General features: G+C 43.1%; 2 protein-coding genes across 2 annotated transcripts in view; one reads left to right on the plus strand and one right to left on the minus strand.

Annotated features, from left to right (window-relative positions):
- LOC138971817 (C2 domain-containing protein 5-like) overlaps positions 1-27375 on the plus strand; it is a 68613-nt gene that overhangs the window by 31819 nt on the left and 9419 nt on the right. The window contains exons 17-30 of the mRNA XM_070344639.1: positions 210-270; positions 1432-1485; positions 7473-7547; positions 7855-7917; positions 9801-9911; positions 18820-18933; positions 20052-20180; positions 21475-21561; positions 22761-22850; positions 23452-23566; positions 23984-24091; positions 24615-24658; positions 25040-25165; positions 25468-25614. Coding sequence (XP_070200740.1) covers positions 210-270; positions 1432-1485; positions 7473-7547; positions 7855-7917; positions 9801-9911; positions 18820-18933; positions 20052-20180; positions 21475-21561; positions 22761-22850; positions 23452-23566; positions 23984-24091; positions 24615-24658; positions 25040-25165; positions 25468-25614 — 1324 coding nt within the window. The remainder of the gene's footprint in view (positions 1-209; positions 271-1431; positions 1486-7472; positions 7548-7854; positions 7918-9800; positions 9912-18819; positions 18934-20051; positions 20181-21474; positions 21562-22760; positions 22851-23451; positions 23567-23983; positions 24092-24614; positions 24659-25039; positions 25166-25467; positions 25615-27375) is intronic.
- On the minus strand, positions 10491-12778 carry LOC138971819 (uncharacterized). The gene is made up of 3 exons (XM_070344644.1): positions 12686-12778; positions 11474-11575; positions 10491-11077 (listed from the first exon to the last, which is right to left on the minus strand). The coding sequence occupies exons 2-3, from the start codon at positions 11564-11566 to the stop codon at positions 10730-10732; spliced, it is 441 nt and encodes a 146-aa protein (XP_070200745.1). The 5' UTR covers positions 11567-11575; positions 12686-12778; the 3' UTR covers positions 10491-10729.

Raw genomic sequence — 27375 nt, forward strand, 5'->3', positions numbered from 1 at the left:
AGATTTAAAGTTTAGTTTAGTCTCATAATATGCCTCTGAGTCTGAAAATGTGTACACAATGTATAGCCGAACCAGCCACTTTGAATTTCAGATTTGTAACTTTCTTCATGCAATGAAATTGTAAGTGGTTGGATGCCTGATAATATTCAGAACTGAAGTGCTAAAATACTGATGCAAAACTTCACTAATGACCTGGCTTTATCTTTCAGAGTGTGTCGTCCCAAAGGCAAAGGGAAGGGTTCCGAGACATCAGCGAGGGAAGTCAGTGATGTAAGTAGATCAATTTTAATCACATTAAGTCATTTGTTTTGCCTTCATGTTTGCATTTAGTGTACTTTGCGTTGTTTATTTTGATGATAAAACTGTGATTGATGATGTAATCAAGACTGTGAATGCTGTAACTACACACAGTTGTTGAAAGAACAAGCAAAACAAGAGAGACAAGTGCTTACATCACAGAACAAAAGACGTCAAGAACTAATTCAGTACCAGTCTCCAACCAGTGTCAGAAAACCTGTGAAATGTAGATCATGAAAGATAAGGGAAAGTCTTAAACTAGAAATAATGATTTACTACAGAATGTATCAAGATAATATCTAAGAAAATGTGGTCTTGAAACAGATAAAGTCTTAAATTTGAAGGTTCCAGAACAGAGATGTCTCAATATATGTGAATAGACAATTTTCGGAAATAACTCTGTCGAGTTTGTATGGGTTGTGAAAGAGTGAATGCCCTTGCTTTTCCTCTGGCAAATAACTTGACACGTACTCCTGTCCACGTGTTTCAGACACAGCCCTGGCTAGTGATTGGCCCCATCAATGTTTGTCCGAGTAAAAAGCAAGGCTATTCACTCTTTCACAACCCATACACAAGTTATTTTCAGAATTTGTCTATTTTGTCAGGGTGCCATTAGTAGTTGAAGGTCTTCTTCTTCTTGGCGTTCGCAGCTGAATTCATCATTTGCGTAAGCGCGTGTACCCATGGTTTGTTAGAATGCGCCGTGCGGCCCGGGTCCTCCGTCTTCAGCATTCGGGGTTTTCTGTCGGGGTTACCTCACCCTTAGCTCATTGCCCGTACGTCCTACCCTGAGAGCACAGGGGGGAGGATTTGCCGGGATCCCACCCGGAGCTAGGGTTTTAATGCGCCACTAATCGCATTAGATGAGTCCCGTCAATGGACGATGGAGCACTTCAAAGGGGGTAGCAGTGCCGCCTGCTACCCCACTCCGCCCTGGTAGGAAACACCGCCAGTTTGGTCCGCGGCCGCAAGCGGCTGATCTCCATATCTGAAGACCGTTCCCCTATCCGCCACCCTGGGACGCGCTGGGTTGGGGGTGGTCGCCCCACTGAAAATCCCACACTGGGTTAAGAAGATCAGCCTGTCCCAGATCAGCCTGAAGGTGACTGCAGAGCTGTGTTTGTTCCCTTTCAGAGCCTACCCTTCCTTGAGTACGAGGTGCACACCCAGCTACTCTACAAACTGAAGGTGGGTAATCCGCTTGTTTTATACTCTACAAACTGAAGGTGGGTAATCCGCTTGTTTTATACTCTACAAACTGAAGGTGGGTAATCCGCTTGTTTTATACTCTACAAACTGAAGGTGGGTAATCCGCTTGTTTTATACTCTACAAACTGAAGGTGGGTAATCCGCTTGTTTTATACTCTACAAACTGAAGGTGGGTAATCCGCTTGTTTTATACTCTACAAACTGAAGGTGGGTAATCCGCTTGTTTTATACTCTACAAACTGAAGGTGGGTAATCCGCTTGTTTTATACTCTACAAACTGAAGGTGGGTAATCCGCTTGTTTTATACTCTACAAACTGAAGGTGGGTAATCCGCTTGTTTTATACTCTACAAACTGAAGGTGGGTAATCCGCTTGTTTTATACTCTACAAACTGAAGGTGGGTAATCCGCTTGTTTTATACTCTACAAACTGAAGGTGGGTAATCCGCTTGTTTTATACTCTACAAACTGAAGGTGGGTAATCAGCTACTCTACAAACTGAAGGTGGGTAATCCGCTTGTTTTATACTCTACAAACTGAAGGTGGGTAATCAGCTACTCTACAAACTGAAGGTGGGTAATCAGCTACTCTACAAACTGAAGGTGGGTAATCAGCTACTCTACAAACTGAAGGTGGGTAATCCGCTTGTTTTATACTCTACAAACTGAAGGTGGGTAATCCGCTTGTTTTATACTCTACAAACTGAAGGTGGGTAATCCGCTTGTTTTATACTCTACAAACTGAAGGTGGGTAATCAGCTACTCTACAAACTGAAGGTGGGTAATCCGCTTGTTTTATACTCTACAAACTGAAGGTGGGTAATCAGCTACTCTACAAACTGAAGGTGGGTAATCAGCTACTCTACAAACTGAAGGTGGGTAATCAGCTACTCTACAAACTGAAGGTGGGTAATCAGCTACTCTACAAACTGAAGGTGGGTAATCAGCTACTCTACAAACTGAAGGTGGGTAATCAGCTACTCTACAAACTGAAGGTGGGTAATCAGCTACTCTACAAACTGAAGGTGGGTAATCCGCTACTCTACAAACTGAAGGTGGGTAATCCGCTACTCTACAAACTGAAGGTGGGTAATCCGCTACTCTACAAACTGAAGGTGGGTAATCCGCTACTCTACAAACTGAAGGTGGGTAATCCGCTACTCTACAAACTGAAGGTGGGTAATCAGCTACTCTACAAACTGAAGGTGGGTAATCCGCTTGTTTTATACTCTACAAACTGAAGGTGGGTAATCCGCTACTCTACAAACTGAAGGTGGGTAATCAGCTACTCTACAAACTGAAGGTGGGTAATCCGCTTGTTTTATACTCTACAAACTGAAGGTGGGTAATCCGCTACTCTACAAACTGAAGGTGGGTAATCCGCTACTCTACAAACTGAAGGTGGGTAATCAGCTACTCTACAAACTGAAGGTGGGTAATCCGCTACTCTACAAACTGAAGGTGGGTAATCCGCTACTCTACAAACTGAAGGTGGGTAATCCGCTACTCTACAAACTGAAGGTGGGTAATCCGCTACTCTACAAACTGAAGGTGGGTAATCCGCTACTCTACAAACTGAAGGTGGGTAATCAGCTACTCTACAAACTGAAGGTGGGTAATCCGCTACTCTACAAACTGAAGGTGGGTAATCCGCTACTCTACAAACTGAAGGTGGGTAATCAGCTACTCTACAAACTGAAGGTGGGTAATCAGCTACTCTAAAAACTGAAGGTGGGTAATCCGCTACTCTACAAACTGAAGGTGGGTAATCAGCTACTCTACAAACTGAAGGTGGGTAATCCGCTACTCTACAAACTGAAGGTGGGTAATCCGCTACTCTACAAACTGAAGGTGGGTAATCAGCTACTCTACAAACTGAAGGTGGGTAATCCGCTACTCTACAAACTGAAGGTGGGTAATCAGCTACTCTACAAACTGAAGGTGGGTAATCCGCTACTCTACAAACTGAAGGTGGGTAATCAGCTACTCTACAAACTGAAGGTGGGTAATCCGCTACTCTACAAACTGAAGGTGGGTAATCAGCTACTCTACAAACTGAAGGTGGGTAATCAGCTACTCTACAAACTGAAGGTGGGTAATCAGCTACTCTACAAACTGAAGGTGGGTAATCAGCTACTCTACAAACTGAAGGTGGGTAATCAGCTACTCTACAAACTGAAGGTGGGTAATCCGCTACTCTACAAACTGAAGGTGGGTAATCAGCTACTCTACAAACTGAAGGTGGGTAATCCGCTACTCTACAAACTGAAGGTGGGTAATCAGCTACTCTACAAACTGAAGGTGGGTAATCCGCTACTCTACAAACTGAAGGTGGGTAATCAGCTACTCTACAAACTGAAGGTGGGTAATCAGCTACTCTACAAACTGAAGGTGGGTAATCCGCTACTCTACAAACTGAAGGTGGGTAATCCGCTACTCTACAAACTGAAGGTGGGTAATCAGCTACTCTACAAACTGAAGGTGGGTAATCAGCTACTCTACAAACTGAAGGTGGGTAATCAGCTACTCTACAAACTGAAGGTGGGTAATCAGCTACTCTACAAACTGAAGGTGGGTAATCCGCTACTCTACAAACTGAAGGTGGGTAATCCGCTACTCTACAAACTGAAGGTGGGTAATCCGCTACTCTACAAACTGAAGGTGGGTAATCCGCTACTCTACAAACTGAAGGTGGGTAATCCGCTACTCTACAAACTGAAGGTGGGTAATCCGCTACTCTACAAACTGAAGGTGGGTAATCAGCTACTCTACAAACTGAAGGTGGGTAATCCGCTACTCTACAAACTGAAGGTGGGTAATCCGCTACTCTACAAACTGAAGGTGGGTAATCCGCTACTCTACAAACTGAAGGTGGGTAATCCGCTACTCTACAAACTGAAGGTGGGTAATCCGCTACTCTACAAACTGAAGGTGGGTAATCCGCTACTCTACAAACTGAAGGTGGGTAATCAGCTACTCTACAAACTGAAGGTGGGTAATCCGCTACTCTACAAACTGAAGGTGGGTAATCCGCTACTCTACAAACTGAAGGTGGGTAATCCGCTACTCTACAAACTGAAGGTGGGTAATCCGCTACTCTACAAACTGAAGGTGGGTAATCAGCTACTCTACAAACTGAAGGTGGGTAATCCGCTACTCTACAAACTGAAGGTGGGTAATCCGCTACTCTACAAACTGAAGGTGGGTAATCCGCTACTCTACAAACTGAAGGTGGGTAATCCGCTACTCTACAAACTGAAGGTGGGTAATCAGCTACTCTACAAACTGAAGGTGGGTAATCCGCTACTCTACAAACTGAAGGTGGGTAATCCGCTACTCTACAAACTGAAGGTGGGTAATCCGCTTGTTTTATACTCTACAAACTGAAGGTGGGTAATCAGCTACTCTACAAACTGAAGGTGGGTAATCCGCTACTCTACAAACTGAAGGTGGGTAATCCGCTACTCTACAAACTGAAGGTGGGTAATCCGCTTGTTTTATACTCTACAAACTGAAGGTGGGTAATCAGCTACTCTACAAACTGAAGGTGGGTAATCCGCTACTCTACAAACTGAAGGTGGGTAATCCGCTACTCTACAAACTGAAGGTGGGTAATCCGCTACTCTACAAACTGAAGGTGGGTAATCAGCTACTCTACAAACTGAAGGTGGGTAATCCGCTTGTTTTATACTCTACAAACTGAAGGTGGGTAATCAGCTACTCTACAAACTGAAGGTGGGTAATCCGCTTGTTTTATACTCTACAAACTGAAGGTGGGTAATCAGCTACTCTACAAACTGAAGGTGGGTAATCCGCTTGTTTTATACTCTACAAACTGAAGGTGGGTAATCAGCTACTCTACAAACTGAAGGTGGGTAATCAGCTACTCTACAAACTGAAGGTGGGTAATCCGCTTGTTTTATACTCTACAAACTGAAGGTGGGTAATCAGCTACTCTACAAACTGAAGGTGGGTAATCAGCTACTCTACAAACTGAAGGTGGGTAATCCGCTTGTTTTATACTCTACAAACTGAAGGTGGGTAATCCGCTACTCTACAAACTGAAGGTGGGTAATCCGCTTGTTTTATACTCTACAAACTGAAGGTGGGTAATCCGCTACTCTACAAACTGAAGGTGGGTAATCCGCTTGTTTTATACTCTACAAACTGAAGGTGGGTAATCCGCTTGTTTTATACTCTACAAACTGAAGGTGGGTAATCCGCTTGTTTTATACTCTACAAACTGAAGGTGGGTAATCCGCTTGTTTTATACTCTACAAACTGAAGGTGGGTAATCCGCTTGTTTTATACTCTACAAACTGAAGGTGGGTAATCAGCTTGTTTTATACTCTACAAACTGAAGGTGGGTAATCAGCTACTCTACAAACTGAAGGTGGGTAATCAGCTACTCTACAAACTGAAGGCGGGTAATCCGCTTGTTTGCTACATTCAGACATGGGTATTCCAAAATAGAAAAAACTCTGAAAATAGGCCGAGGTCCAGGGGCCGCCCAGGCCTGGGCGGGGTACAGGGGCAGAGTCACGTTGGGGGGACCAGGGGGGCAAAGCCCCCCGGAAGGAAAACGAATTTTAGCATTTTAGACCAATATTTTGATAGTTCTCGTGTAAGCAGATAATGGATAGCGAGACAATAGTATACATATGATTAAATTTTTCTCTCTCGCTGAAACGTAATTTCCTTTTCGCGGCCTGTACATTGCTTTGAAGACTGCGGTCTGTGAGCAACAGTTGATCTAGGTTTTGAACACAATTTGTAAAGCTGAATGTTGACTTTGATTGTTGTTTGTGTTTATGCAAGGCGTGTGTGGCTATGGTCTGTATGTGTGTACTTATATGCACTTGAGTTTGTGCATATGTTTGTATATAATGCAGTGTGAAAATATGTGTCAGTGTGTTGATATATAACTAGTGCACAGAAACTTTCATAGAAAGAAACAAGTCGCGTAAGGCGAAAATACAACATTTAGTCAAGTAGCTGTCGAACTCACAGAATGAAACTGAACGCAATGCAACGCAGCAAGACCGTATACTCGTAGCATCGTCAGTCCACCGCGCACGGCAAAGGCAGTGAAATTGACAAGAAGAGCGGGGTAGTACTTGCGCTGAGAAGGATAGCACGCTTTTCTGTACATCTCTTCGTTTTAACTTTCTGAGCGTGTTTTTAATCCAAACATATCATATCTATATGTTTTTGGAATCAGGAACTGACAAGGAATAAGATGAAGGTGTTTTTAAATTGATTTGGACAATTTAATTTTGATAATAATTTTTATATTTTTAATTTTCAGAGCTTGTTTTTAATCCAAATATAACATATTTATATATTTTTGGAATCAGAAAATGACAAAGAATAAGATGTACGTAAATTTGGATCGTTTTATAAAAAAAAAATTTTTCTCCAATTTTCAGATTTTTAATGACCAAACTCACTCATTAGTTTTTAAGCCACCAAGCTGAAATGCAATACCAAACCCCGGCCTTCGTCGAAGATTACTTGACCAAAATTTCAACCAATTTGGTTGAAAAATGAGAGCGTGACAGTGCCGCCTCAACTTTCACGAAAAGCCGGATATGACGTCATCAAAGACATTTATCGAAAAAATGAAAAAAACGTATGGGGATTTCATACCCAGGAACTCTCATGTCAAATTTCATAAAGATCGGTCCAGTAGTTTAGTCTGAATTGCTCTACACACACACACAGACAGACAGACAGACAGACACACACACACACATACACCACGACCCTCGTCTCGATTCCCCCCTCTACGTTAAAATATTTAGTCAAAACTTGACTAAATATAAAAACAAACACACACACACAAAACAGACCAGATAAGAAAACTTTCCAGTCTTCTTCTTCTTCTCGATCGCTCAGGCCAAACTTTCCAGGGATTATAATGATGACCGCTTTCTGTTTCTTGAACCTTGATTTTGTTTACTTGCAGTTGCGGGGTCTGAATGCATTGTTTGGACTCAAGATTCAGATATGTCTTGGAGAAAACATGATCGCCGCTCTGGCGGTAAGTGATGATGTGTCCTTTGTTCAATTTGTCTACAATGTCACCTCAGCAGAAATGACATTTTTGAGAGCTCAATCTTTGGAGTAAAGGCATTTACACATTTTTTGCTGGAGGAGTTTTATGGTAGTGTGTGCTTGCGCTTGCGTGCATGTGTTACTCAGTAAGAGAGAGAGAGAGAGACTGCAAGAGATTGCGACTTGAGTGTTGGGAGACTGATGAAAGGAAAAGAATAGCAGACATCAAGACATTAAACAACGAATGTTTTCTTCCTTTTTACGTGCCATGTTACATGTTCTTTACTTTACAGACGGGAACAGCTGTCTTCCTGGGTCCCATGCCAGCACCACCCTCACCAAAACTGTCCACACAGGTAAATAACTTTGACTGTATTAAAGGGACACGCCTTTAACAAACTGTTGGGGACACCTTCTTGGATCAGGCCAGACTTTTAAATGCGATGTCTCCATCCCTTCTCTTCGTCACATACCAAAAATCAACACCCTGATTGGTTGCTATGATGAATTGGAATTTTCTGACAAATTATTATTTTTAAGAAGTCAGTGGCTATTATGAAATTACTTCATAAACGATGGGCGAAGTGGCCCAGTGGTAAGACGTCAGCCTCCTAATCGGGAGGTCGTGAGTTCGAATCCCGGTCTCTGCCGCCTGGTGGGTTAAGAGTGGAGATTTGTCCGATCTCCCAGGTCAACTTATGTGCAGACCTGCTTAGTGACTTAACCCCCTTCGTGTGTACACGCAAGCACAAGACCAAGTGCACACGGAAAAGATCCTGTAATCCATGTCGGAGTTCGGTGGGTTATGGAAACACAAAAATATCCAGCATGCCTACTCAACGAAAGCGGAGTAAAGCTGACTATGCTCTCAGAGTATAGTGTGGGGAACCCAAAAGGGCAAACAAGCTCACACATCACCAGAATTTCTGGACCGCTGAAGAAGAAGAACTTCATAAACAAATTGCCACTGTGCACAGAGGGTGTTGATTGTTGGTACATGTCCAAGGGGAGGGGCTGTCGTATCCCATGTCCAAGGGGAGGGGCTGTCGTATCCCATGTCCAAGGGGAGGGGCTGTCGTATCCCATGTCCAAGGGGATGGGCTGTCGTATCCCATGTCCAAGGGGAGGGGCTGTCGTATCCCATGTCCAAGGGGAGGGGCTGTCGTATCCCATGTCCAAGGGGAGGGGCTGTCGTATCCCATGTCCAAGGGAAGGGGCTGTCGTATCCCATGTCCAAGGGAAGGGGCTGTCGTATCCCATGTCCAAGGGGAGGGGCTGACGTATCCCATGTCCAAGGGGAGGGGCTGTCGTATCCCATGTCCAAGGGGAGGGGCTGTCGTATCCCATGTCCAAGGGGAGGGGCTGTCGTATCCCATGTCCAAGGGGTGGGGCTGTCGTATCCCATGTCCAAGGGGAGGGGCTGTCGTATCCCATGTCCAGGGGAGGGGCTGTCGTATCCCATGTCCAGGGGAGGGGCTGTCGTATCCCATGTCCAAGGGGAGGGGCTGTCGTATCCCATGTAAAGCCTGGCCAGATCTTGAGATGTTGAGCTCAACTGTTTTCACCAGAAGGAGTGTGACTTAAAAGATAACAGCTACCGTATTAAAGGAATTCATCCACCTCAGAATAAATGTTTTTGTCAGTCTCAACCAATGACATTACCATGCCAGGCATGTTTAACTCATTCGGCGCGCCTCTAAATTGTCCCTCGTGTTTCCTCCCAGTGCACGATTATGACCTATTTAAAAAATAAAAATAAAAATCAACAACACAAGATTACCTTACCTATCTTACATTGTTGCAAAGTTTGAAACTTGCTCTTTTAGAAAATATGAAACATTTGAAAGAACATACCTTTTGTTGTCTTCTGGATGGATTTCATTATCGTTTACATGGAGAGGAAGGTATTTTAAGCAGCATGGACTGTGTGTGTGCATGTTGTAAAAGTAATATGTTGGCGGATAAAAGGTCCCTTTAAACCAATGCCTCGCAGAGCGCCCAATATTGCTCGCTTGAGTACTGATATGCAGATTCCGGAAACACCCTCTATACACTGTGCTACCTACGACACATATGTTTCCGTTTCTACCAGCTTCCTACAAGGTTTGAGTGTTTGCAGTTTTGTAAAACTTGCTGTGGTTACTTTGCTACGATTTGTTTAACTTTGAAACTGACAGAGTAATTTCCCATGTCACGGGAGGCAAAGTGTTAACTAACATTGAGTGCGTCTCATATTTAGGTCCAGCTGGCGACGCAGGCAGAGAGCAGAGACCTGGCCGAGCTTCAGGCCCGCATCACCGGTGTCGTTCAGCACCATCGACAGCGACTCAACACACAGAGGGCAGCGGTGGTGAGTTGTCCTGGCATTGAAGTCGCTCATGGTATACGATGGAACACCCCTTTTAAAAAAAAACAATTTAAGATTCTGTCCCTCTTAAGACCTTGGTTGTTTTTAGACTTTCTGTTCAGAACCTCTGTAAATTTACCCCCATTTTAAGACCCACTCCTTTTTAAGACTCGATTAAATTACATATCTTATCCCAACTCACATATAGCAATTTACTTCAGTTTACTCTAGGACGCTGAACTACGCTTCACCCTGGTAAGGGGGAAGTAACCCTAAAAAAAGACAACCTTGACCGGCAAAGGTCAGGGTCAGGTCGAGGCTATACCTCCCTACATGCATGGCGCAGGCATGGTCTCGCGGCCTTTTCAAGACTTGATTTTCTCACATTTGTAGAGGTCTTCAAGGGGGATTCCCCTCGACCAAACTGTAAAAATATCTGAACTTGAAAAATCCATCAGAATGATGAGCTGACTATACGCACTTTTTCTGACAAGGAGTTGTGAACTGTTACTTCTTTTTTTTGATTTTCTCATTTGTTATAAACCGGTTGAATTTGAAAAATTGTGCAACCAAAATAAGCTTATTGCTGCCTGACACAATTTTGATCGGAAAAAAAATCAAAAATACTGCCCTTCTATGAAAGTTTATTTCCCGGTCACCAGGGTATTAATTAATGAACACAAACAAGTTTCAGCCAAAAAGCAAATCATCTTGGGAACTGTTGCAGTGTTGGTGATACTATTCCTTCGACAGATACTTAATGAATGTCTGCACATCACTTTTTCTTGCCTCCAAGCTAATACTTAACAAATGTCTGCACATCACTTCTTCTTGCCTCCAAGCAGTCTGTCGAAGACGTTTGCCTGCATACGTTTCTTGTGCTCCGCTGAAAACCCAAGACCGTGGTTAATCTTGATCTTTTTGAATTTGTTGTCGATTTTCTTTCGGTCCATTCCCTGCCAGTCCAAATTCGACTCATCACTTGGCGTCTGTGAAGCTGTCTTCTTTTGTTTGGTGTTGGTGTTTTCCTTGGGTTCTGCAGCTGATGGGGTGGCTTCTTTGGAAGCTTGGAGTTTTCCCCGGTCTCGGTGTGTGCAGACTTTGAAATGTTCAGTGAAAAGCTGGTGAATATGGGCATCATCTGTGTAGAACTCTGGTTTTTTTCCAATCTGTATTAAACAAAATATGAAGAAAAAAAGCTGAGTAATACAGTTACTGAGATAGATGTTTTGTTAACAGGTATTTAGCAAAAGGTAAGATGAAGAGATCACACATAAAGCGAGCACTCGGTCACAACAACCAGTCAAACTACATTTTAACGATAAAGCAGGAGCTTTATTTTGATACGAAAAAGCATCGGATGTAATGAAAACTTAGGATTGATCGGATGGTGATTTATTTCCCCTCATATTTCCTTACAAAAATTGGTAAAATAGCAAATATTTCCAGCTTACATGAACACAATTATGATTTGTGAGCAGATCCCTCTAAATGTAGCTTCATGGCTTTTAATGTTGCTCTGGTCTTAGAAGGGGGGTTCCACTGATGAGGAATGTTGGACTCACAGCATCAGGTACATTGCAGACAGCTCCCCCCTCCAGTAAAGCCGACACCACCTCCCTCCTGTCACTCTGACAGGCCAGGTGCAGTGCCGTCATCCTGCTCGCCTGAATGCACAAGGACATTTTTTTCATTTTCATTACTTTATTGTGCCATTACTGGGGAATTCGGGTCGCTTCCTCCAAGTGGAGGAAAGCTAGCAGCAACAGAGTTTCACTACCCAGGTGTATGCGTGTTAAGGTGTAATCAGCCAACTGCACTTATGGCAGAATGACCGAGGTCTTTTACGTGCCACAGTGGTGACACGAGGATGGAACATGGATACCGTCCCTGAGTCTGCACATAAAGTTGACCCGTGTCCGTCCTGGCCCGGATTCGAACCTGCGACCTTAGGATCACAAGTTTAGTTCTCCACCAACTGAGCTACCGGGCCCCCCATACATGTTTCGTTATACCTTCCAAATAGACGATTTTCGGAAATAACTCAGTCGGGTTTGTATGGTTTGTGGAAGAGTTACCTTTTCTTGCAAAACCTTTGCCAAACATTGGAGGGGCCAATCGCTAGCGCGGGGTGTGTGTGAAACACGTGGATGGGGGTACGGGACACGCCCGTCACTATAAGTGATTGGCCTCTCTGAATGTTCGACAGAGTCAAAAAACAAGAAAGGTAGGTTGTTGGAACGTTTGTTATTGACAAAACAATACATTCACAGATATTTCGACCCAACGGTCTTTTAAGTGAACAGACAAACAAATATTCACACAAAACTTATCTTGATAGTTCTATCAGTTTACGTCCACTCGTCAGGAAGCTGAGCGAATGAATCTGTAATACAATATATCTGTGAATGTATTGTGTTGTCAATAACAAACGTTCCAACAACCTACTTTTCTTGTTTTTTGATTCTGAATTTTGGAACGTCGGCAGAAGTTTTGCAAGAAAAGGTCACTCTCCCAGTAACACATACAAATTGGTCAGAGTTATTTTTTGACTTTGTCTATATTACTGAGGCATTATACATGTACAGCAAAAACCAGCAGACTGGAAAAAAATATGAAAAAATAAACAAACTAATGGTTGATTTTAGTTTCAGATTTTGTTGCTATTGTTTTTGTTAGGTTTGTTTTTCTCAGATTTTTCTTTCTCACTTAGATTGTAAATGTACAGCACTTTGCGCAGGATGTCCCCTAAGATTGGAAGGTTACCTTAATCTCACCTTTGTTTGCCCATCAAGGTCGCAGTCTGCCAGAAGCAAAACGTTGATGACCTTGATGTGACCTTTGCTTGCTGCTAGATGTAGCGCGGTCTGGTCGTTCTGTGAGAAAAAAATAACACCACCAAGGTTTTATCTCGGAGAAGGCTGCTTAATGGACATTCCAAAATAACTCTGTCAGGTTTGTATGGGTAGTGAAAGAGTGAATACCCTTGCTTTCACGAGCCAATCACAAGCGAGGGGTGTGTTGGAAACACGTAGACAAGGAGCTCGTGTGGATTTATTTGTCCCACTAAAATCAAGGGCATTCACTCTTTCACAACCCATACAAACCCGGCAGAGTTATTTCCAAACATTGTTTATTTCTGTTATAGTTCATAACAACTTCTTGATCAATCTTCGTGAGAGCTTAGTATGAGGCTATTCTAGCATACATTCATGAGGGAGGGAGGGAGGGAGGGAGGGAGGGAGGGAGGGAGGGAGGGAGGGAGGGAGGGAGGGAGGGAGGGAGGGAGGGAGGGAGGGAGGGAGGGAGAGAGAGAGAGAATAATGTCAGTGCACCTAATGTCATGGAAATTTGTAAATAAAACGAACAATGTTATAGTCTTTCCAACCAGTCAACCAACTAACTGAGCAACTAACATACCAACCACCAGTGAAAACCATTTGCATACATTTGAAAGAATGTTTTTTTCACATCTTCTTCTTCAAGTTTTAAAGAATATAAGGCAAATTGTGTAAACATGATGACAGTGATCAGTCACACAAACAATAAGAAGAAAGTCCTACCCTGTCTCGCTGCAGGAAGTCTACATCCTCTTCAATCAGCTGTTGAGCCAGGTCAGCGTTGCCACAGTAACACGCTCGCCACAGCTGGAGAACATCAAGGTCCTCTCCCATCATCAGTCTCACCTGCTGATTCTATTATGTCTCCACTCTTTAGGCTGAGAATCTGTTTCAGAACGTGTTCTGTTATTGCACTTTTTAAGGCAGCCATACTTTCGATTTCGGGGGATTACATCAAGTCAAATATTATACTGTAACAATAGGACTGTACTGACAGGTTGACGATATATTTTTTTTACAAGGTTTTAGCATGAAAACTGGACAATTAATACTGGAAGTTTTTAGAAAAAGACAGCTGGTCCATTGCCAAGTTCAAGAATGAATGCACTTCTGCTAAAAATGGAAAATGTATCTCCAAACTTCCGTCTTTACAGCATTGCTAACTGCCAGGTTTGGAAAAACAACATGCCAGATCTGCAATCTGCAATATATGACAGGGCTGTGAAATTGTCCATATGCAATAGACCTTTTCGGTATCTGAGCAGCTCTCGCGAGACACGCTCTTTGTTATGCTTTGAACATCGCGAGAACTTCGAACCTTGGCTTGTGCAGCTCGCACGAGATCGCTGTACCGCATGCTTTGCTATGCTCTGAAGTTTGCGAGAGATTACGAGAGCTTGGAATACCGATAGGGTCTATACAGTGGAACCTAGCTGTTAAGACACCTGTTTTAAGACTTCTCCCTCATAAGACCGTGTTTTTCAGAGTTTCTGTTCATTTAATTTAACATCGGTTAAGGCCTGTCCATACACTCCCGGCCGACCCTGTCCACATTTGACTTATGCTCAAAACGGCCCCGTTGGGCGCCCCGCAGCGTGCCATGATCGCGAAGCGTTATTTGCAGAAGAATAGCGCGTGTTCTAATTTCTATGACACAGACATAGAACGACGGAAATTTGACCAATCAGAGCAAACCAGAGCGATGACGTCAGCCGCTCGCGGCGCGGCTGTCGAATGCAACTGAACCTTCTTGTCAGGTGACCCGCTTGACTGATACCGCGTTGTGAAAAGAATCGTCGATGTGTGGCCACTCGGCAAATCCCGCGCGACGCACAAAACGGCCTGCGGCGCATAGAGCGTAAAACGGCGTCCAAGTCTGGACAGGGCTTAAATGTCCGTCCTTTTTAAGACTTTGCCCTTTTTAAGACCTGATCTTCTCAAATTATTTGAGTTCTTTAATGGGCCCGTTTCCACTTTATGATTGTAATACATGTATTTGTATTTTACATGCCTGTCATCTTGTGGTTTACTTTTTCCAAACCAGTAAGCAATACTCTAATGACAGACGCAGAGACACAAAATAACAGGGTTATCACATAACAAAATGGCAAAAGTCCAATTGTCAGAATGAGCTATGATAAAGGGTTGATCTAAAGTTAAATACTTAAACTGTGATTCACACAAATTTCTGAACACAAGTTCAAGATACTACAAGTCAAAAAGTAGTGCTACTTAGTGTTTAAGAAATGATATGACTTTGCACTAAAGATACAAATTGGAGATTGCCAATCAATCAATCAACAAATATATATACAAGAGAGAAAAAATCAGCAAAGAAAACTTGTTGAATGTTAATTGTTATGTAGGTAGCATCTAGAAGGGGAAACAACAACACAACATAAGCAATCTTAATACATGTAAAAGTCACATTTCCAAAGATGACACCACATTTTCTAAGATTATAATTTAAAATTTTACTCAACAATAACAGTCAGGAACAAAACAAAAGAGATTTGTATTACAATTTACTTACTCTGAAATGGAGATGTCTAGCTTTCCGTGGTAAAAGCAGAGTGATCGAGACACTTACACTACCATGTACTGCCTATGCAGACTTAATAACAATGCTCGAGCCTTGCTACCCTCCCTGCTTTGAACACAAAAGGTTTCTCATTCGGTCTGCTAGCTAGTATAGGAGGGTATAAACCAGAGGAGACTAGTTCAAACACTGCACAAAATAAGTTGTTGAAAGGATTCAATCTGGCTTTCTTTCTACTGAACAGTGGAACCCCTCTACGACCCCCTCCGCCCATTTTTGATAAATCCAAAGTCTGAGAAAATCAGGTATTAATACAGTGGAACCCCCCTTTTAAGACCTCCAAAATGCTTAGAAAATTGGGTCTTAAAAAGGAGGGAGTTTTAAAATGGGGGTAATTTTACAGAGGTTATAAACAGAAAATCTGAGAAAACAAGGTCTTAAAAAGGAGGGAATCTTAAATCAGGGATCTTAAAAGGGGGGTTCCATTGTATGAGGAAGCAGTCTTAAATTGGCGGTCAATTTAGGAAGGTAATTGGAACAGAAAATCTGAAAAAAAAGCATGGTCTAACAAGAAAGGGAGTCTTAAATTGGGGGTCTTAAATTGGGGGTCTTAAATTGGGGTTTTTAAAAGGGGGTTGCACTGTACTGGATATACACGCCTGTGTCCACACCGGAGGGAATGCCTTTGACTTGCTCTGGGCACTGTACTGGATATACACGCCTGTGTCCACACCGGAGTGAATGCCTTTGACTTGCTCTGGGCACTGTACTGGATATACACGCCTGTGTCCACACCGGAGTGAATGCCTTTGACTTGCTCTGGGCACTGTACTAGATATACACGCCTGTGTCCACACCGGAGGGAATGCCTTTGACTTGCTCTGGGCACTGTACTAGATATACACGCCTGTGTCCACACCGGAGGGAATGCCTTTGACTTGCTCTGGGCACTGTACTGGATATACACGCCTGTGTCCACACCGGAGGGAATGCCTTTGACTTGCTCTGGGCACTGTACTGGATATACACGCCTGTGTCCACACCGGAGTGAATGCCTTTGACTTGCTCTGGGCACTGTACTGGATATACACGCCTGTGTCCACACCGGAGGGAATGCCTTTGACTTGCTCTGGGCACTGTACTGGATATACACGCCTGTGTCCACACCGGAGGGAATGCCTTTGACTTGCTCTGGGCACTGTACTGGATATACACGCCTGTGTCCACACCGGAGGGAATGTCTTTGACTTGCTCTGGGCACTGTACTGGATATACACGCCTGTGTCCACACCGGAGGGAATGCCTTTGACTTGCTCTGGGCACTGTACTGGATATACACGCCTGTGTCCACACCGGAGGGAATGCCTTTGACTTGCTCTGGGCACTGTACTGGATATACACGCCTGTGTCCACACCGGAGGGAATGCCTTTGACTTGCTCTGGGCACTGTACTGGATATACACGCCTGTGTCCACACCGGAGGGAATGCCTTTGACTTGCTCTGGGCACTGTACTGGATATACACGCCTGTGTCCACACCGGAGGGAATGCCTTTGACTTGCTCTGGGCACTGTACTGGATATACACGCCTGTGTCCACACCGGAGGGAATGCCTTTGACTTGCTCTGGGCACTGTTGTTTCTGTTCATGGTGATAGTGAAAACATGCGCAGAGAGTCTCTGATATTGCGAAACTTCTTCAACTTCTTTTTTTGTTCGTGAGATAGAGAGAGAGACAGAGACAGACAGACAGACAGGCAAGAGGCTGACATGTCAATCTTTTTACCACAGACAGCTAACACATGACACACACACAATTAACAGATACATATATCTGATATACAATACATTTTGGGCACCAACCTTCAGAAAAATCCCACAAATGCGAATTCAAAGGGTTGAACTCTGAGTGTGTCTGTGCGTTTCCCTTTCACGAAGTTAAGAAGCTTTGGCTTGAATTCAATTACAGCTTTTTTCCACTATCAGTCAAGTTTGAATTGCCCAAGTACACATAATGTCCGGACAGCTGAGTGATTTAATAGCGGAACCAGATCTCTGAAAGGATACCACTGAGAGTTCAGTCAGTGTAAGTATAAGGGGGGCAGTTGATTTATGATTTGTTTGCATATGGTCTTAGTCACTCAGTCAGTGATATACTACTTAAAGTGGTTCGTTTATTACTTGTAGCCAATTCTTGAGCTGTAAAACCAACTTGCAGTGTCTTAGCTGACCAGGGCAAAAGTTCCCGTCACTCCAAGAAAGTCATATCGTGATCCCTTCTGTACACGAATGCTGGATGCAATTGCTTTGTGAACAATTATGCAGTAGCTTTATTTTTGATAGCAAAGGTTATGATTGGGTTGTATGCAGATTGATTGTTATTTTGAGCAATTACTGCTAGTACATTTTTCTCTGTATCAATCAATCAATCAATGAGTCTTATATCGCGCATATTCCGTGGGTACAGTTCTAGGCGCTCTGCAGTGATGCCGTGTGAGATGAAATTTTATACGGCCAGTAGATTGCAGCCATTTCGGCGCATATTTACCTTTCACGGCCTATTATTCCAAGTCACACGGGTATAGGTAGACAATTATTAACTGTGCCTAAGCAATTTTGCCAGGAAAGACCCTTTTGTCAATCGTGGGATCTTTAACGTGCACACCCAATGTACTCATTTGACAAACTATGCGGTTTAAAGTGTCAGTCAACTTAGTCTACAGTCACCAATCTTCTTCTTCTTCAGCGTTCCAGAATTTTCTGGTTACGTGGGAGCTCGTTTGCCCATTTGGGTTCCCCACACTATACTCTGAGAGCATAGTCAGCTTCACTCCGCTTTCGTTGAGTAGGTATGCTGGGTATTTTTGTGTTTCCATAACCCACCAAACTCCAACCTGGATTACTCACGAAAGGCCAAGTCACTAGCAGGTCTGAACATAAGTTGACCTGGGAGATCGGAAAAATCTCCACTCTTAACCCACCAGGCGGCAGCGACCGGGATTCGAACTCACGACCTCCCGATTAGGAGGTCGACGTCTTACCACCATGCCACTGCGCCCGTCGAGTCACTTGTTAAACAGCATTCACAGACTTGTTGCTAGCATTCTTCCATCTGATTAAATTGAAGGGCGAGAAACCCTTATTCGAGCCCTGCTTTTATCCACCAAATCAAAGCCTTTGTTTTGTTTAGTTCATGCTGAGAGAAGAAGAACACTGAAAACAGCAGATGCATGTACACAATACATTTTATTTTAGAAAGTTTCTTTAAACGCCTGAATTTCTCTATGAGATAATAAAGTATTCTTATTCTTATTAAACAAGCTTATCCTGTTTTTGTGAAACGTGTACATAAGTAAAACATGTGTGTGGTGATGGTGTAATTCCATTCTTTCTATCATACCATCCTGAAGAAGGCAGTGGCATGCCGAAATATTGATTTAAACGTACCTAACCTGGTTACTGGTGTGTTTTCCTTTTATTTAAATGTATGAAGGAAGTAAGAAAGCAATTTGTTCTTGCTGTGTGTTTGACAGATAGACATGACCAATGGCGACAGCAATTCACTGAACGCGGCATCAGACGACAGTGACGAAGATCAGTCGGACGCAGAAACTTTCATCAACAACAAGGATACCTTTGTCTTGGAGGTAAAATTGTTGACAGTTTGGATGTGGAAGTTAAGTTGTTTATTACTTTTGTCTCAGAGGGAAAATTGTTTGCCTAACATATGTTGGCCATCTTGAGCTAAGCTGTTTGTGATTGAAGTTCAACTTAAAGTTAAAGGATCTCCCGTATCAGTGTATGCTTGAATACAAGTCCAAATGTCATCTTTGTTCAAATGTATTTATATTGCAATTAAATACAGTTTTGTTCCCAAATTATTTGCACTTCCATAATGCTGTACAAAGGAGCTGGATTACATATGAATGATGTCACGCGCTTTCCTTCTTTGCCACTACTAAAGCAAACGTGTGCAAGATCGTATGTTACACGCTTTGGAGCATGTGCAAGAACGGATTCAAACTCGAAATCGTCCCTCCAAAAGCCCCACAATGCACACACGACTTTTATTTCTCTTGCTGTTATCGTTTCTTCTCTTTACAAATTCTTCAACGCTGAGAATACTGAAAACGGCATCCCAGACGACAGTACTGTTTTCATACGCGAATTTATAGCTGCCTTTGGAAAGTGGCTCGCTCAGGAGGCCTGTTAGTCTGAATCTAGAAGGACAGAGTTCTGAACATAGATGACAAAGATCCCGAAAAGAACAAACATTTCGCGGATGCAGACACAGAAAGACGTCATGAAGAATGCGATGCTTCAAAAGATACAGACTGTGACGATGACTGTGACGTCATTCACATATACCGAGACGTCATTCATAGCTGTTCGGTCACTTCCGTCAAAAAGTAGATCTCTCCACAATGGCTGCTCCTGTGTTTAGGTTTGTCAAGCTTGAGTACGCAAAACGTGTTTGTTCTCTCCTCTGTTGAAGCTGTGAGACATAAATTCTATTCCGACTTGGTTGTGTGACAGAGTTTTCTTCCACACTCGATTAGCTGATGTCTAACTCAGCCTCACGGCTTCGTTAGACAATCAACGTAATCTCGTATGGAAGAAAACGTCTGTCACACGACCAAGTCTGAATAGCAGGTATTATTGTATGTCTGCTGTATTTTGATACTCAAGTTACATGCCCGGGTGAAGGCATCATTCTCAAAAAGGAGGAATAACAAATTGTGTTATGTGTATTTTTTGGGTACAGATTGACGATCCCAAGGATGAAATTCTGGCTCTGGTACTACGGGATTCCACCCCACCTGACGGCTTTGAGGTGTGCAACACCCAGCTTCCACCTGGCATTCCACCGTCAAGAATAGCCAGCCATGCACAGGTAGGTCTTTCCGTAGACAAAAAGGAACGCAGGGTCCCTTTTAAAACACCCTGATTTAAGACACACCCCCCCCCCCCCCCCCCACCCTTTTAAAACTTTTTTTGAATTTGTTTTTGTATTGATGTTCTGTTCATATTCTATGTACAATGTATTTACCTCCATTTTAAGACCGATTCCTGCCTTTTAGGACTGTTTTTAATTGCTATTTTGTTTTTTGTTTTCTTTATTTTTTCTCCAGAGTACATGTACATGCATCCACCAGGAGAGTCTTCAGTAATATGTAGTTTGTGTTAGGCCATTTAAGGCAGGTCAGGTCATCTCAGAATACTTGGGTACTTAGCTCGAGGGAGACTGTAGAAGTAGCCCTGTATGGAGGGGAGGGGGGGGGGGGTGGTGGTGACTTAATATGCTGCCAGGAGTCAATGCTAATGTTTACAATGCCCTTGCTACAGTAGAACGCTCAGGCTTCAGACTTACAATCTCACACACACACACACACACACACACACACACACACACACACACACACACACACACACACACACACACACACACACACACACACACACACACACAGGCACACACACACACACACACACACACACACACACACCTTGCTCCCTGATTTAAGCGTTTGTTTTCCTAGATTTTTTGGGTCATATTATAGTGGAACCCCCCTTTTGAGACCTCAACAAATCTGAGAAAACAAGGTCTTAATAAAAAGGAGGGAGTCTTAGATTGGGGGGCCTTAAAAAAAGTGGGTTCCACTGTACAAGGTTTGTATATTCATCTCAATGTTAAGACTCCCTCTCTTTTAAAACATGATTATCTAACATTTTTGGCGGTCTTGAAAGTTGGGTTCCATTGTATAATTATTATATCAATCATTGTTGTCTGCCTCCTAATCGGGAGGTCGTGAGTTCGAATCCCGGTCGCTGCTGCCTGGTGGGTTAAGAGTGGAGATTTTTTTGATCTCCCAGGTCAACTTATGTGCAGACCTGCTGGTGACTTAACCCCCTTCGTGTGTACACGCAAGCACAAGACCAAGTGCGCACGGAAAAGATCCTGTAATCCATGTCAGAGTTCGGTGGGTTATAGAAACACGAAAATACCCAGCATGCCTTCCCCGAAATCGGCGTATGCTGCCCGAATGGCGGGGTAAAAACGGTGATACACGTAAAAATCCACTCGTGCTGAAAACATGAGTGAACGTGGGAGTCTAAGCCCATGAACAAAGAAGAAGAAGAATCGTTGTTGGTTCCATGGTATATTATTATATTTATCGTTGTTGCAGATGTTTACCCAGATGGCCCAGATTCGCTACCTACCGAACATCAACACCAAACTGGAGTTCGCTGACATCTTCGACATGCTGCTTAGGGTAATCTTGCCATTGAGACATGTTGTCAGATTTAAAGTCCCAAGAGTCAGATTAAAATTTCTTCGTGAGCATTTGAGAGCCAACTTAATGGTGCATGGATAATGTGTTGATCTGTACAAATAAGTGAATAAAAAGACAGTAAAGGAAGAATAAGTGCATGAGCGGTATTCTTGTAACACACAATTCTGTTACAAAATTGAGTAAAATTACACTTAAAACAGAAACATAATCTTTGAAACAATGTCAATTATAGTTCAACCTGCACTGGCAACCACCTTGATAACAACCAGCTACCCATTAAAACCGCCCCAGAGGATCCCAGACCAATTATTTGCCATGTAATTCACCTTTTTATAATGACCACCTGTCCATGTGACATTCACTTTTAGGTGGTCCCTTGGCTGGTCAAAACGGACAGGTGCAATTGTATTATTGTAAAACTGTCGTTCATGAAATATGTTGGCAGAGACTCTATTGTGAAGAAATGTATCCTTAAAATGGGAACGCAGAGGAAGAAGAAGAAAAAGTATCCTTAACTCATTGTCTCCCAGGTACGGATATATCCGTACCCACATATAATTATGGCTCTATCTGACCACGTACGGATATATCCGTTCCCACATATATGGCTCTATCTGACCACGTACGGATATATCCGTACCCACATATATGGCTCTATCTGACCATGTACAGATATATCTGTACCCACATATATGGCTCTATCTGACCACGTACGGATATATCCGTACCCACATATATGGCTCTATCTGACCACGTACGGATATATCCGTACCCACATATATGGCTCTATCTGACCAGGTACGGATATATCCGTACCCACATATAATTATGGCTCTATCTGACCACGTACGGATATATCAGCTCAGACTGTTAGCTTCAGTCGCTTCCTGTAACGTCGATCTAACGCCTGCATTCCAGCGTGTTGATACACAGTTGCTAACACAGTTACTACTATTCTGAGTGACCTGCTGCAGCACAACTACTCTCGGCTAAAAACAACTTGGTCAAAATAGGTGGGGTAGAAAGTGTTGCAAGACTGTGGTCTCCTTTTCCTTGTTCTTCTTGTTAAGCAGCCACCCTGTGTATCTGGAAGTTTGTGTTGTACTGTGTGGTGACAGGTCGTCAGGCCAGTGTAGTCATCTTTCTGATTGGATTGTGTTTTGTGATGGCGTGTGCAGAGAATCTGTTTCAAGCTGCGGAGACTTGCGCCGTGTTGTCTGACAGATCTCAACTTTCACATGGAGATCCCTGATGAGGATGAGGTTCAGGTGAGGAACTTGTGAAGATGAGGTTCAAGAATTTAGGGATAGGATTTGTACGCAGATCTGTATAGATTACTTCATACACATTTCTGTCAGTGTATTAAGCACAACATTTTTAATGTTCAAATTGTAGAAATTTCTTGATATGCTGACTGTTAGCAAATGATAACACGTCTCAAAATGATATCAGTATGAGCCCGCACGCTCATCAATCAATCAATCAATCAATGAGGCTTATATCGCGCATATTCCGTGGGTACAGTTCTAGGCGCTCTGCAGTGATGCCGTGTGAGATGAAATTTTATACGGCCAGTAATTGCAGCCATTTCGGCGCATATTTACCTTTCACGGCCTATTATTCCAAGTCACACGGGTATAGGTAGACAATTATTAACTGTGCCTAAGCAATTTTTGCCAGGAAAGACCCTTTTGTCAATCGTGGGATCTTTAACGTGCACACCCGCTCATGCTAGCTGATACCCATTTTCTCAACATGTCTGTTACCATTTGCTAACAGTCAGCATACATTTATTAGAAATAACTTATAGTACTGTAAATGTTGTACAGTCAACCCAAATGATGTTGATTGTTTGCGTTGTGTGTTGAGATTGCGGTGACGGGGTGCTGCCTGACGCTAGGAGAGCCACAGACCCAGAACACCGCCCTCCTCACCTTGCCCTCCACCGCCCCCTCCAGCAAACGAGCCTCCCCCAGACCTCCAGGTAAGCATTGGGCTTTGTGTCCTATCAGCTGCGTCTTTGTCCCTGTAATTCTACACACACGCACACCTGTATGCATGCACAGACACACACAGACACAGAGACATACACAGACACACACACACACACACAGACACACACACACACACACACACACACACACACACACACACACACACACACACACACACACACACACACACACACACACACACACACAGATAGAATATGTTTGCCTTTACTTAAAAATGTGTGTCAGTAAATCATTCCCAATCACTACTAATATAATCCTTTGCAGATAAAATTCCTTTAAATTATTTTAGAATGCAGTCATATTTTCCTGTTCTTCACATTTTGTGTGTACCCCATGAGTTTTTTTGTATTGTAAGTTTTTTGTGGTGGTATTGTTGATACTTTAAGGCACCGGTCAAGAGGAGATGATGTTTAACATGGAAGTGGAGGCAGACAAGGAGCCGTCAAGTTCTGCCAGTGTTACCCGCACTCAGCCTCCGTCATTTAATGTTCCTGGTAAGTTAGCGTTCCTCATTACACAGTACCTAAAGAACGTGAAAAATCAGGTGAAATAGTTTAAGAAAGAGATACGTAGAATGTACAAAAGTGGTGACCACGAGGTGTGAATAATATTCACTGTTTGTGCCCAGGAAATAGTGAGTTTATTTGCGTTTAGGCCTAAAAAAAAATAGGTGTGGTTACGGTAACCCGACCTACCGTATTTTTAGGGGCCGACCCTATAACTTTTTATTACATTTGTCACACAAAAAACAAAACAAAAAAAAAACGAGTGCAGAAAACGCAATGAAAGCGACAGCGCTCGAGTCGCACACTTATTTCCCTGTCGAGTAGGTTTAATTTGTACACATTAGAAAACAAAGTTTAAACAAATAAAGTGATTGCCTACCTTCCTACCCTATTTTTTTTGGCTATGTTACCTTAACCACACCTATTTTTGTTTTTGGCCCTATGTGTCTGTCTGTCTGTCTGTTTGTCTACAAGATGCTTACATTGTCATGGACATTTGTATTGTTTTCAGGTCTAAGACAGAGCAAGATTTACGAAAGACGTAAAGGACAACCAGTAAGTTGATTTTTCTTTGATTGGAAGGTGGAACCACAAGGATTAAAAAAAGATTTTGTTAGACCTCATTTTTGTTATTTTTTTGTTCATGCCTTCCTAATCTTTTCTTCTTTTTTTGTTGTTGAACATTTTGATTCACTTTAACGGAGGAACTACTCTTAATAATTATATCCATTTAAAGATAACAGAGACATTCAACATTTCTAATGTTATGTGTGTGTGTGTGTGTGTGTGTGCATGCATGTGTGTGGGTGTGTGTGCTTTAGGCTTGGAAATGCACACATGGATCAGGTTGTCATTCTGTTTATTCTTTCAAACGAAATATTCCCTTGAGATGGAATTTTAGTCCACCATCTTTTCTGATCTTTTCCCGTCAACCAGAAAATGCCACAAAGATTACAAGGGGTAGAGTTGACTCCCCTGCCGGCTGTGATTGGCGGGAAAATCGTGAAGTATCTGGGCAACTACAACTTCTTCCTCATCAGAGAAAGCACATCTGTCAAGGAGGTATAACGTTGTGCTGACATTTATTTTTTATTTTTATAATAAGTTTGATTTGTTCACTCCTGTGTTTTTATGTGTATGAATTTTTTCCTGTTTCCGTAAGAGGGCTGTGATTTTATTCTCTGATATTTGTTTATTATTTTGTGCATTTAAAGAAAAAAATTTTGAACCGTCGGAACGTTTTGTGGTGGAATTAAAACTGTTAGGCATTCTGAGAATACCTTCTTCTGATTATGATGATGATAATGATGGGAGTGATGATGATGATGATGATGATGATGATGATGATATTCATGGTGTTTCAGTGCGGTGGGCTAGCAGGCTTCATGCAGTGTTTCATCGGAGAGATGATGGCCATTGTGAGAGGTCACGTGTCTGCTCTTGGAGGCAATGCTCTGGTGGGCTATCAGATGAGTCACTGCGTGCTGTTCAGCAACCTCCACAAGAACCAGGTTGGTGGAGGTGGCCATTTCTTCGTGGAGAGTAGGGTGGGAGGGGGGGGGGGGGGCTGTGATGCCTTGCTTTTTGACTCACATGCGAAGCAAAAGTGAGTCTATGTACTCACCCGAGTCGTCCGTCCGTCCGTCCATCCGGAAAACTTTAACGTTGGATATTTCTTGGACACTATTAAGTCTATCAACACCTGATGTGGCCTGATGGTGTATGGTTACAAGATCTCAAAAAACATGTGCGGCAACTTGACCTCACTTCAAGTTCAAGGTCACAGGGGCCGTAATTGTTGTCTTAAAAACGACCGTTTTTCACATTTTCGCATTTTTTTCTGAAGTTATCGAGAATGGCAACCTTAGCTATGTATGCTATACAGGGCAATGTAAGCCCTATCTTTGGACACCAGTTTGGTTGACCTTGCTTCAAGGTCAAGGTCGCAAGGGTCCTTTAAAGTTGGATTGTATACATATTTTGAAGTGACCTTGACCCTGAACTATGGAAGATAACTGTTTCAAACTTAAAAATTATGTGGGGCACATGTTATGCTTTCATCATGAGACACATTTGGTCACATATGATCAAGGTCAAGGTCACTTTGACCCTTATGAAATGTGACCAAAATAAGGTAGTGAACCACTAAAAGTGACCATATCTCATGGTAGAAAGAGCCAATAAGCACCATTGTACTTCCTATGTCTTGAATTAACAGCTTTGTGTTGCATGACCTTGGATGACCTTGACCTTGGGTCAAGGTCAAGGTCACATGTATTTTGGTAGGAAAAATGTGTAAAGCAGTTCTTAGTGTATGATGTCATTGCTAGGTTTAGTTATGTAAAGGTCAAGGTCAAGCATGTGAGTCGTATGGGCTTTGCCCTTCTTTTTTGATGTGGATTATTCAGGCATGAGATTTTACCGCTGCAGGATTGCACGCATTTTGAAAGCTACAAAGATCAATTGCTTGAGATACCCAGATTGCATGATTTTGGATCATTAACTCATAGAGTTGTACTCCCATGATCGCACAGAAGGGGCATCATTTGAGAAAGAGAAAATGAAAGTTTTACGCCCTCACGGCAAAGCCATTAGGGGCATGTTACACGGGAAAACCCGGCTTTGTATGAAAATAAAAAATAAAAATGCGGGGGGGGGGGGGGGGGATGATGTAGACAGCAGGCTGCCGGCTGCTAGAGGAGACATGAATAGGGCTAGGGACCGGGTTGGGTCGACTTGGGTCAGTGCTGAAATGGTTACTTTTTTGGCTGTTGGCTGGAGGCTTCATATTTTTGCAAGCATGTATTCGTGTTTCCAAGGCCTGAGGCTTTCGCTGTGACCCTGGGATCTTTATCGTGCGCATGCGTGCACACGGGGGTGTTCGAACACCGATGAGAGTCTGCACAAAGTTGACTCTGGGACACACATCCCGCACCGAACTTGGGGGTTGAACCCACGCTGATAGTAACAACCGGTTTTAAAGCCAGCGCCTCTACCGACTGGGCAAACTCCCCCCCCCCCCAATTTGTTGGGGTCAAGAAGTTCCATGGAGGGCGGGGGGTATGGAGTAACACATAGTGTTTTGCTCAGAACATTCCCACCCATGCAGAGCCGCGCTATGGGTACGCATTACCGTGAAGCTGGCAGTCAGTGCTACCAAATGTCGTCTGTGTCTACCACTCGGTGGTGACTTAATGTGGGTCTATGTAAGCAGATGCCAGCATCATTTGGATAATTCAGTGTTTTTGACTCACATGCGAAGCAAAAGTGAG

Source organism: Littorina saxatilis, linkage group LG7 (assembly GCF_037325665.1).
Source record: "Littorina saxatilis isolate snail1 linkage group LG7, US_GU_Lsax_2.0, whole genome shotgun sequence".
NCBI classification, from domain to species: domain Eukaryota; kingdom Metazoa; phylum Mollusca; class Gastropoda; order Littorinimorpha; family Littorinidae; genus Littorina; species Littorina saxatilis.

Coding starts and splice junctions, on each gene's coding strand:
- LOC138971819 (XM_070344644.1), bottom strand. CDS start 11,566: ATGACGGCACTGCACCTGGCCTGTCAGAGTGACAGGAGGGAGGTGGTG. Junction 11,078..11,473: donor TCTGCAATGTACCTGATGCT/GTGAGTCCAACA, acceptor TGTTTAATACAG/ATTGGAAAAAAACCAGAGTT.